This window comes from Rattus norvegicus, chromosome 10 (genome assembly GCF_036323735.1).
Source record: "Rattus norvegicus strain BN/NHsdMcwi chromosome 10, GRCr8, whole genome shotgun sequence".
In the NCBI taxonomy this organism is placed as follows: domain Eukaryota; kingdom Metazoa; phylum Chordata; class Mammalia; order Rodentia; family Muridae; genus Rattus; species Rattus norvegicus.
The window spans coordinates 17,180,640-17,192,855 of NC_086028.1; the positions used below are offsets into that span (position 1 = coordinate 17,180,640).

Here is a 12,216-nt window from a genome sequence, read left to right on the forward strand (position 1 = left end):
GTCTGCATTGACAGCTCCCAGCTGCCTGACCCCCCCCCACCCCCAACCGCATGTCCCTTCTCTGAGCTTAGCAACCACCCCTTCCAGGACTACTGATGAGGTCAGGAGGTGGCACCTGTAAAGCACCTGCCACTGAGGAAATTCACCAGCACTCTTAAAGACATTTTGCTATCTCACAGGCTGTGGGCCTACTATGTGCTGGACATTATTACCAGAGAGGAGAAAAACACAAGCCCTGCCCTGTATCTAGCAAGTATGCAGACTAGTGGCATAAGGGGTTAAGTGGCATCCACACACCAGCAGTCTTCCAGAGACTGAGAAGGAGAGAGAAAGCCAGCAAAGAGGCAGGCGAGGGGCCTCTTCATTTGTTTACATAGCTCCTTTGCTGAATCTGCGGGGGGGGGGCGGGGGGGGGCGGGGGGGGAGTCTCCTGGAAGCTCAGAAGACAGGGACAGGCAGGGCAGTGCGCGAGCAAAGCCGAGCAAAGCCGTGGGGAACATTCAGGGAACACAGGCTCACTGAGTTTTCTTGGAACCGGAGAGCAAAATCAAACCAAGTGGAAGTCAGCCAGAAGGCTAAGAAGACTGGGGACCCACACTGGCCCGCTGTTGGATTTTGGGGGATGGGAGTCACAGAAAGGTTACTGAACAAGAAGTGTCTTGTAGCTTGGATTTGGAAGGTACTTCCAAAGGCTCATGGATGAAAGGCCTGATCTCCACCATAGCAATGCTGAGATAGAAACTCTGGGAAAGTGACTCATCTCATCCATGGATATGAGTGGGCTCAGAGTTTGAAGGAGGTCGAAACTGCAGGAGGGGGGCTGGAGAGATGGCTCAGCGGTTAAGAGCACTGACTGCTCTTCCAGAGGTCCTGAGTTCAAATCCCAGCAACCACACATGGTGGTTCATAGCCATCTGTAATGGAATCCAATGCCGTCTTCTGGTGTATCTGAAAACAGCTACAGTGTACTCACATACATGAAATAAATAAATAAATCTTAAAAAAAGAAAAACTACAGGAGGGGGTCTGCTGAAGGGAACAGGTCCTTGTGGCCCCTCGTCTGCCTCTTTGCTCCGCTTTGAACTTCCTACCACAATCTTCCTCACCGCATACCCACCATGATGCTTCTCAGTAACCATGGGCTGGCACCTCCACCCCCCCGCTTTTTTATTTGGTTGTTTGAGACAGGGTTCCTCTGTACAGCCCTGGCTGTCCTGGAACTCATTCTGTAGACCAGGCTGGACTTGAACTCATAGATTTGCCTGCCTCTGCCTCCCGAGTGTTGGTATTAAAAGCATGAGCCATCGCCACCTGGCATCCATTTCCATTCCTGTTCACCTCAATGGCATTCAGTTGACCGACACAGGAGAGACAGGAAAAGGTCTCCGAACGACGGAAGGCCATTGAGGGATATTGCTCCTCCTCTGGAAGCAGCTCTTCTGCAGGGATGCCACCAGGACTTTCTCCCTTCCTCCATTTAATTTGGTTCTGGATGGGCGTCATTCTCCGTTTATAAATATAGAAACCAAGACTCAGAATTAAGTCCTTTGCCTAAGGTTACAGAGTAGACAGTGAGCAGGGGCTACTTTCAGTCATTAGTGGGGAGCTCCTCCCCTACCCTCACCCCAACACCAAGACAGATCCAAATGGGAAAAACTGACACGTTCATAGGCTGGTGCCAAGCCTACCCATCGACTGTCCCCACAGGTGCACATTGAAGCTGATGCTTCTCTGTCCAGTCACAGGGAGTTGCAGCATGGTAAAGTGAATGAGGAGAGGCCACACAGTCAGAGAGAAGAGGCAGGCTGATTCTTTTTTTTTTTTTTTTCCGGAGCTGGGGACCGAACCCAGGGCCTTGCGCTTCCTAGGTAAGCGCTCTACCACTGAGCTAAATCCCCAACCCCCGCAGGCTGGTTCTTAGCGCCCTGCACTGCCTCCACAGTTGCTTCTAAGCACACCTGGAATGGGGAAGCACTCAGGCCAGTGAGGCCTCTCCTACAGTTGACATCTACTGACTCACACTGTCCCGGGCCCTCAACAGCTAAGCCTCCAGTGCCACCTGCTCACCTTCCAAGGCAGCAGGAGCCCATCTGGTTCCACCCCGCTCACCAGGGCATTCTCACTGCCTGGATTGGGACCTGCGGACGCTATACTTTTGCTCACTCTCTCTGAACAAGTGGACCATAGGGTAAGTCTCCTGTGGCACTTGGAGAGAGCTTTCTTTCAGCTGGGGCTCCAACCGATCCATGCCTCTAGGCGTCTCTCAAGACCCACCTGGCAGGATTCTCTAAGGTTCTGATGCCAGATTCTGAAACACACAGCACATGGGCCATGTGACCTAAGAATCACCGTGTTGGGAAGGGAAAACCAGAGAGTGGATGACTCATAGGAGGGGAAAGGTCTGGGTGTTCTGCCCCTTCTGCTTCCCAAGGGAATGCCACCAAGTCAGGCATGGTACCAACTGTACTGAAATTGCCTTGAAGGCTCATCTGAGAAGAGAATGCCTGGCTCCCCTACAGTCAAGTGGCCGCTGGTTCCTGCTCTCTGTGCCCCTGCTAGGAAGGAAAGAGAGCAGAACTCCACAGAGACCAGCAGACATCTGACTTCAGTGCCCAACCATGCCACTGTATTTGTATAAAAAGGTCTCTTTGAAGAGTTTGGGTAGAGAAGGGTATAATGAATGGCCTTGCAAAAACAAAAACAAAACAACAACAACGAAAAGGAAAAATTGCACTTGGTGTGTAGTTTGAAAAGGCAGCAGCTGTAACATTTTATGATTCAATGCAAAAAGTATGTCGAGGTCCTCAGCTGAATAAGTAAAATAAACAAATTTTTTTTTCTTTCTGTGGCTGTTCTGAGAGGTAGGGAGGGCAGTGTTATCTGAAGATTTCTTTTAGGATCGTTGCTCAAAGGGATGTAAAAACGCCCTTTAAAAATAACGTGTCCCGAATTTCCAGAAGAATCTAGGCAGAACGCAAGTGCTAAGAGAGGCCAAAGCGGACGTTGCTGGGCAAAGACACATGGTGGCCAGTAAAACACCTCCCCTTGCAAAGAGGAAGAAACCGCAGAATGTTCCTGACTCGGCACCCCTGCGGAGTGGTGCAATGTTTATGTTTGTGTATCCAACTCGGTGGTGTTGGCAGCAGGCTCACGGCCTACCCCGTAGTCATGGAGTTTTGGGGAAGGACACAGACATCGTTGGGGTCTTCCCAGGTGTGATGGGTACAGTTTGTTCCACAGAGTGGAGGATTCAAAGCTCTCAGTCCTGAGTCATTGGTGTGCTCAGCTTCTGTTCAGTAGAGTTGAAGAGCTAGGCATTAGTGAGGCGGGGACAGGAGGGTCTCTGTGAGTTCAAGGCCAGCCAGGGCTAAACAGCAAGACCTCTCTCAAACAAAACAAAAGAAAGTTGTGTTGGGGGCAGAGGAGCAGTGGCTGGCAGCATCTTCTGATGCCTCGCGACGACAACGTGCTTGACGGTCCTTGGGCGGCGCTGTGGAGCTCTATCCAAGTCCCCCCCCCCCCCCTCCCCGAAAATGTCAAACCTGGGCTCCACACCCGAATTTGCAACCCTCCTCCCTTTGCTCCAAGTAAGTCCTCTAGGGACCATCGTAGTTAAGATAACACTTCGGTGTGGGGGTTGTGGGGGGAGCTAACTGGAGACACTCCTTTGTCAGCGTAAAACTTTTAAAGTGAGATTCAAGAAGGACGTCTGGACTCTCGCTGTTTGTCCTCAGTATAGCCAGAGGGTTATAGACCGAGTTGGTCATCTCTCACTATCCACTTCCCTTTCCCGCTCTGCTCCCGCGCCCACCACCCCAGCAGCCAGAGCGGGGCCAACTGAGACCGTGATCCCAGGAGTGGCCGCGCGCTCGTTAGAGACCCGGGCAGGGGAGCAGGGCAGGTGTCCCCGGGCGCGTCCTCAGGCCGAGCCTTCTGGCCACCCCGGCTGGCAGCGCGCCGTCCTGCCTGCGAGCTCGGAGGGCAGGAGGGTGGGGGCCCGGCCCGGAGCCAGCGCTCAAAGCCGACCCGCTCCCAGGCCGATGACGTCTTTGCTTTTGGCTTTGGTGGCGCCAAGCCCGGCAGGGCGGGTGACGTCACCACCCGGTCACGTGTCCGCCATTCAAACAAACAAACCGTTCCCCCCCTCCTCCTGTGCCGCGCCCGGGACCGCCCCCAAGAGGCCACATAAAACCGCGCTCCTCCGAACCAGCGCGCAGCAAAGGACTGGCGGGCGGGACGCGCGGTGAAGCCAGATTAGGATCAGCGAGCACTTGAGGATTTAGGGCCACAAAAAACCGCACAAGATCGACAGACTATTTCTGGAGAGCTGCAGAACGGGCACGCTGGGGTCGCTGGTGCTGGCCATGGTGATGGAGGTGGGCATCCTGGACGCCGGGGGGCTGCGCGCGCTGCTGCGAGAGCGCGCCGCTCAGTGCCTGCTTCTGGATTGTCGCTCCTTCTTCGCCTTCAACGCCGGCCACATCGTGGGCTCAGTGAACGTGCGCTTCAGCACCATCGTGCGGCGCCGCGCCAAGGGCGCCATGGGCCTGGAGCATATCGTGCCGAACACCGAACTGCGCGGCCGCCTGCTGGCCGGAGCCTATCACGCCGTAGTGCTGCTGGACGAACGCAGCGCCGCCCTGGACGGCGCCAAGCGCGACGGCACCCTGGCCCTGGCCGCGGGCGCGCTCTGCCGAGAAGCGCGCTCCACTCAAGTCTTCTTCCTCCAAGGTACGCGCAGGACTTCTGCCATCAGCTAAGGAAGGGGGGCGTCCCACCTGGAGTGTGAGAGCGCCTGTGTCCAGGGGCTTGTCACTGGCTTTGTTTGACTCCGGGAACAAAGACTTCCTAAACCTTCCTTGTAAACTCGCAGCCCCTGGTGGGTGGGTGACTTGTCTCCAGGTACTGCGTCGGCGGCGGCGTTAATGGGAAAATATGTACCTTTGTATTCTCAGGAGGATATGAAGCGTTTTCGGCTTCCTGCCCTGAGCTGTGCAGCAAACAGTCCACCCCCATGGGGCTCAGCCTCCCGCTGAGTACTAGTGTGCCTGACAGTGCAGAATCCGGATGCAGCTCCTGTAGCACCCCTCTCTACGACCAGGTTAGTAGGAGTCCGGGGTCTACGAGAGGCTGGGAGGTGGCAGAACTGGCAGAGCTCTGGGAAGCTTGTGCCAGGGAGAATAGAGAAAGCGGCTGTAGCTTTATTTATACTAGCGGGGACACGAGGATCTTCATTTCACCATGAAGCAATTGGATGGAGCTGAATTCTCCCAGTTGCTGGCACGGAAGAGCTTGTTGGCTCTGTCCCGGCCAACCGGCTCGATTCTTTACTATTATTTTCATATGTCAACAGCAGTACTGAGGTCACCGCTTTTCAGAAACTCCCTTTTTCAGTCGGGAGTTTTTGTGGGCGTGGGTCCTGGCGTGTTCACGCCGAACAAGCTTGATGAACGCTGGATTGTTTTGGATTTCAGGGGGGCCCAGTGGAGATCCTGTCCTTCCTGTACCTGGGCAGTGCTTACCATGCTTCCCGGAAAGATATGCTCGACGCCTTGGGTATCACTGCTTTGATCAACGTCTCGGCCAATTGTCCTAACCACTTTGAGGGTCACTACCAGTACAAGAGCATCCCTGTGGAGGACAACCACAAGGCAGACATTAGCTCCTGGTTCAACGAGGCGATTGACTTTATAGGTAAGTGGGATAGATGTCTGGGATCTCTGCGTTCTTCTCTACTGTAGCTGCTGAGCCCAACCTTCCTCCTCACTGAGACTTGAATAGTTGGACTGACTGTCTTGTCCAGGATTATACGTGCAGACACCCAATCTGGGTTTAAATCCCTTGCTATCCTTTGCACAGCATATGCACAGTCCCTATGATAGCATGAGGGCGTCTTTGATCAGGGCTCGGCTGTCCTCCTGAGTTTTTGAGTAAGCCATAACTTTGTTTTTCAGACTCCATCAAGGATGCTGGAGGAAGGGTGTTTGTGCACTGCCAGGCCGGCATCTCCAGGTCAGCCACCATCTGCCTTGCTTACCTCATGAGGACTAACCGAGTGAAGCTGGACGAGGCCTTTGAGTTCGTGAAGCAGAGGCGGAGTATTATCTCCCCCAACTTCAGCTTCATGGGCCAGCTGCTGCAATTTGAGTCCCAAGTACTGGCCCCTCACTGTTCTGCAGAAGCTGGGAGCCCGGCCATGGCTGTCCTTGACCGGGGCACCTCTACTACAACGGTCTTCAACTTCCCTGTCTCCATCCCTGTTCACCCCACGAACAGTGCCCTGAACTACCTTCAAAGCCCCATCACAACCTCTCCGAGCTGCTGAAGGGCCAGGGGAGGTGTGGAGTTTCACGTGCCACCGGGACGACACTCCTCCCATGGGAGGAGCAATGCAATAACTCTGGGAGAGGCTCATGTGAGCTGGTCCTTATTTATTTAACACCCCCCCCCCCAAACACCTCCCGAGTTCCACTGAGTTCCCAAGCAGTCATAACAATGACTTGACCGCAAGACATTTGCTGAACTCAGCCCGTTCGGGACCAATATATTGTGGGTACATCGAGCCCCTCTGACAAAACAGGGCAGAAGGGAAAGGACTCTGTTTGAGCCAGTTTCTTCCCTTGCCTGTTTTTTCTAGAAACTTCGTGCTTGACATACCTACCAGTATTAACCATTCCCGATGACATACACGTTTGAGAGTTTTACCTTATTTATTTTTGTGTGGGTGGGTGGTCTGCCCTCACAAATGTCATTGTCTACTCATAGAAGAACGAAATACCTCACTTTTTGTGTTTGCGTACTGTACTATCTTGTAAATAGACCCAGAGCAGGCTTTCAGCACTGATGGACGAAGCCAGTGTTGGTTTGTTTGTAGCTTTTAGCTATCAACAGTTGTATGTTTGTTTATTTATGATCTGAAGTAATATATTTCTTCTTCTGAGAAGACATTTTGTTACTAGGATGACTTTTTTTTTATACAGCAGAATAAATTATGACATTTCTATTGAGTTCTCGGTGCTTTGTTTCTTTGGCGACCGCACTCTTGAGCAAGTGGCATAGTATGGGGCACTGAACCAGTGCCCCATCTTGGTTGACCCATGGGTTCCAAGGGAAGGATGCAGATGAAGCACTAGTTGCTGTCGCCCAGATCTTAGTAGGGGTCGAGGTGCAAACCTGTGTCCTTTGACAGTCACAGAAGCTACCATGTCACCTAGGGATCTTGAGTGTCTCCAGAAGCATTTGCCTGAATTACCTTCTTTTGTTAATATCTTCCTTGGGAATCGTGGACAAGATCGCCCCTCTCTGAGCTATTTGCAGAATGCCTGGATTAACGTGTTCTCAGGATTTACAGAGCATAGGAGTAGCCTGCTCTCAGAGAGGCTCAGGTGCTGTGCAGATGAGGATGGGAGGCCCGAAGTAGCTGAGCAGCTAAAGTAGGGAATTGGGAGCTGTAGTTTGCTTTCTAATTCTATGACCTCTAAACTTTGTCGCTTATCTATATCATGCGTGTGTGTGTGTGTGTGTGTGTGTGTGAGTGTGTGTGTGTGTGTGTGCCTCGAACAAGGCTTTTACATCTTTAAAAATAATGCATCAAATAAAAAGTCCATGCTCTGTATGCGTGTACATGGAAGAAATCACCTGCACTCCCTCTGCTAGTTTTTGGAGGGTTTGCACACGGACTTCTGCATAGAAACGTCGTTTTTTTTGGCAGCTGTCTCCTTCAGGTCGCTTGCTGCTCTCCGAGACTGTGTTAAAGAGACAGCAATTAAGTCACACTTGCTGTAGGGAAAACTGATTTTCACTAGTGTCAGCAGACTAACGCTGAGAAGGTATAGTTCACTACCGAGCCACAACCCGATCTGCAATATCAAATGAAATAACAGCAAAGACATTGGGTCCCCAGTCTCTGGTTGCCTGCTCTTGGGTGCCATGCCCTTGGGTGCCTGCTCTCAGGTTACAGGCCCCTGAGTGCCTGCTCTTCTGTGGACTAAGTGCCGTGTGAAGTGGAAAAGGAAGCGACCTCGACTGGTGCCATGGTCCTCACCCAGCCCCATTGTTCAAGTCTTGACACAGAATCTGCCCTTGACCTCCCCCACTCCCCTGCCACGTGACATCCAGGTCTGAAGATCCTTGTGTTCTAAGACAGAAGAACTTGTCCAGGGCTGGCAAGCTCATATCCTTGGCTGGGTTTGGGGTGAGTGGATGAATGCTTTTCAAAACAAACAGCGTTTTTTGTTGTTGTTGTTGTTGTTGTTTTTTTATCAAGCCTAGATATTTGCCTTTGCGAGTTGTCCCCTTCGTGGAAAGGTACCACGGGGTCACTATTCCGTGGCAGATGCGGGGACTGCCTTTCCCGTGGGCCTGGGCCTCTGCTTTTTTGACTTGGCAGTCACTGGTTAAACCCAAATTAATCTCAAGTGTGAGCTAGTCAACGGAAAAGTACAGAGGCAGCCTCGGGGAGCCGCCAGTGAAAACAGTTGTGTCTCTTCACAGCCCAGACCAGGAGCAGTCCCTCTCATGGGTCACCTTTGCTTAGACGCTCCAGAAAACATCATGCTTGAGACGGAAGTCAGCATCTCAGGATTAAAAGAGACTGTTAAGACGTTTGTTTCCCAGAGACAATTGGCAGAGACACAACAACGTTTAAGACTCTTGTGACAGTCACAGCTGTCACAAGTTAAGGGGCTGCCACTGAGTTCTGGGGTCCGTTGAGGGTTTTGCCTGTGTTCACGATCTCTAACATCATGTCTGTTTTCCTGAGGAAGAGACAGGGCAGCTGAATCAGTGTCCCAGTTATTAGGTGGTCTTGCAGAGACTGGAGTCGCAGTGAAGCTTGATCCAAGATAGCTCGAGGGAGCAGCTAAACCCATGTTTTCTAGCCAGCTGTGTTCCCCACTATGCCAGACCTTTTGGGTAGGAATGCTCTACCCCTCAAGGCCTCAGTTTCCTCCTCTGTGTAACAAAGGCAATAAAAGCTGCTTCAGTGATTGGCATATTGACTGAGCTGTGGTGCAACAATTGGATCCCCTCATCCCCAGTGAGGTCTAGTTTTCCCACCCTGTGAAATGACCGGTTTGCCCTGGATCTGAAGAGCCGGTTTCATCCTGGCTCTTTAATTCCAGGCTGTGGAAAAGGCATAGATGACGGTCCTGTGCTCTCCTGTAGTTTCCAGGCATCCATCGGATGAGACTTCAGCCCCCACCGCCTCCTCAACATCCTCTCCTTACTTTCCGGGGACTTTGCAACTCTTTGCAGCTCTCCTGTTTTGCACTAGCAGTCTCTGGCATCCATTCCCCCCCCCCCCCCCCCCGCCTCCCATCTCAGCTTATCCAGAATGACATCATGGTGCCTACACCTTTAAGATTATATAAATCTGTGATCCCGCAATGGCCTCCATCCCCATGGTAACACTGAGGAGTTTCCCTTTTGTGAGGAAAGCTGTCATGTCACTTCCTGATGCTGACAAGTCAGTTTGGGAGATTAAAACGAAGTGGGGGGCGGGGTGCCTCTGAGAAGTTCTGGCTGCTTGGTTTCTGTTGCTGTATACAGAGGCAAACACTGTCAGCCGGCTGGCCCCGCCTGCCGCCTGCCGTGTTGGAGCTGGCTTTCCCACACCCCCTAGCGGGGTGGATCCCAGTCACCTGGGGCTGTTTGTCTCCAAAGGCTGCATTCTGGGTAGCTGGTAGGAGGGCTGCCCACCTCTGGGGACTTTTTTTTTTCCTGGTGCTGTGCTGGGCAAGTTTGTTCAAGAACAGTCTGGTTGAGTGCAGCCTGGGCTCCCTCCTGTGTGTCAGCTCAGCGCTGGGTTTGTTCTCCGAAGAACAAAGGGTCCTCAAGGTATTGGCCTTGAGTGTTGTATTGCATAGAAGTTCTGTTCAGGAAAGTACCTTAAAACCCCCATCTTCTAATGAGTTTCTAAAACTAAGAGCCAGTCCCACTCCTTCCTCGCCTCCTTCATTGATCAACCAGGCAATAAGTATCCATGACTCCATGCCCTCTGTTTGGGGAAAGACAAAGCACTCGCTGGTAAGGGGCCCGCAAACCGGAATGTGTGTAAATAAGACTGTGGGATATGGATGGAACCATGAAGGTGGGTTAGTAATAGAGAATATTCCAGGCTAGTCAGCCTGGTTAGTCAGGCACGGGTTACTCAGAGGGGTCACCAGCCACATCGAGACCTGAATGGTGAGCTGGGAAAAGGGTTTCAGCCCAGAGGGCAGCAAAACCTGAGGCTTGAATGGTCCCTTAGTGGACAGGGCATAGTACACTTGAGTCAGTCAGACCCGTGTTTGAGTCCCAGATTTTGACAGTGGCTTGTCAAACTCTTGAAGTCTCAGTTTCTCCATCTTTTTTTTTTTTTGGTTCTTTTTTTTCGGAGCTGGGGACCGAACCCAGGGCCTTGCGCTTCCTAGGTAAGCGCTCTACCACTGAGCTAAATCCCCAGCCCCCAGTTTCCCCATCTTTAATGTGGTCCAATTGCCTCTTACTCTAAAGGTGGTTTTGATTCATGGCTTAACTTAATGAAAAAGCACATTATCGAGCTTGTGAGTCAGCTGGTCCCCATTCTGTCACAGCATTGATGCCCCTCCCTGAGCAGAGTGCCCTGGCAGAGGGAAGCAGGGGTGAGCTGTCCTGCTGCTGTCGTGACGCCAGCCTGCATTCACATAATGCCTGTCACTCAGCTTTGCCAGAAGAAGTGGCCTTGCTCTGAGATCACCCCGCCCTGCCCCACTGACCTAGGCCCGCTCAGAGACAGTTTCCTCATCCGTAAGAAGCACCTGAAGTGTCACCCAGCTTCCTTTCCTGTTCGACTCCTAGGTCTAACTCCCCTCCATCCTCAAGGCCAGGAACCTTGAAGTCCTGGGCTTCCTTCAGGCTGGTCTCAGAAAGTACAACTTAGAAGGCAGGTGTTTCTAAAGATGGCCCAGCGAGGGGACCTTTGAAAAGTGAATTGGTGTGATGGCTATGTTTTGATCCTCCTGAGAATGGGCTTCCCTAAAGAGTCTATGGAAGGAAGGTACCACCTGCCCCCAACTCCCAGGCCTGTCCTTGCTGTGCTCTGGACCACACCGTAAAGATGGGATTATAAATCACCACGACAACAGGCATCAGTCATTCATTCATCCCTTCAGTAAGTACGTACTAGTACTGATGGTTCTCCTTAAGCTTTCAAAGGATTAAGAAATGAGAAGGAATTCTGGAATTGATCTACCAGCTGGTATCTGACTGACCATGGAACACGTCTTTCCTCAAGGTCTCAGTCCTGGTATCTCTATAGGAGAGTCGCCAGGGATTCGCTTCGGGTGGGTGCTAAGCAGACGTGGACTTGTGGAGAGTGTCACACATTAGCCCCTTTGACCGGTCCTGTTGTTAATGGCCGGTGAGAAAAAGATAGAGTATAGGAAGGCACACTGACAGTCTCCAACTTTAACCTCTGTTCTAGGTGTTTGTCTAGATGTAGACGAAAGTACCAGTAGCTCCCTAGAAATAGTCACGCGCCTAAGAGGTGCCCAAACCCAGCAATTCCAAATGCACACCTGGGATTTGCCCCTAAGCCAGGCTCTGTCTGCAGGGCATCCTGCCTGGGACGACAGAGGCTCATGACATACTTAATTCAACAGCAAACTGAGACGGGGCTATCTTCAAAACATAAAAATCCCAAATAAACCAATCCTATCACTTCTAAAATGGCCTGTGTGGCGTGGCGTGGCATGGCTACCCTTGACCTTGCCTGAGTTGCGGAAGTAACCTGAGCTGTTTCCTGGGTTGTTCAGCCCAACTGTAAACACCCAGCTGGAAGTGAAGCTGGTCTCTGCCCCAGTTCCTGTCCCTGCAAACGTTTTTCTTCACCTTCCTTACTTTTTTTTTTAAACTTTTGGTTACTTTTGTCCTATGTTGGGCACCAGAATGTTGTGATAAATATTATTTGGGGGTTTCTATTCCACTTTGGATCATTTAATTCTCAAAGGCACAAAACCTTTATAATTATAATAATCCTTAAAGCATGAGAGCTGGGCAGATATGAACCCTCTAAGATATTTTCTCTACTTCCCATCAGTAACCCTGAGATATCGCTCACCATGTTCCGCCTGGGCTGTTCCTATTCCCACAGGTCAGCCCTCGTGGTCATGAGGACACGATCCATCTACCCATGTCCACTTCCTCCTTCCTCCTCCTCTCTCTTTCCCTCCCTAGTGGTCTCTGCCTGGGACCCCC

At 51.8% G+C, this 12,216-nt stretch overlaps 1 protein-coding gene across 1 annotated transcript; it reads left to right on the forward strand.

Annotated features, from left to right (window-relative positions):
* The first annotated feature begins 4,213 nt into the window (after positions 1–4,213).
* Positions 4,214–7,007, forward strand: Dusp1 (dual specificity phosphatase 1). The gene is made up of 4 exons (NM_053769.4): positions 4,214–4,731; positions 4,956–5,101; positions 5,475–5,694; positions 5,955–7,007. The coding sequence occupies exons 1-4, from the start codon at positions 4,365–4,367 to the stop codon at positions 6,323–6,325; spliced, it is 1,104 nt and encodes a 367-aa protein (NP_446221.2). The 5' UTR covers positions 4,214–4,364; the 3' UTR covers positions 6,326–7,007.
* The last annotated feature ends 5,209 nt before the right edge of the window (positions 7,008–12,216 follow it).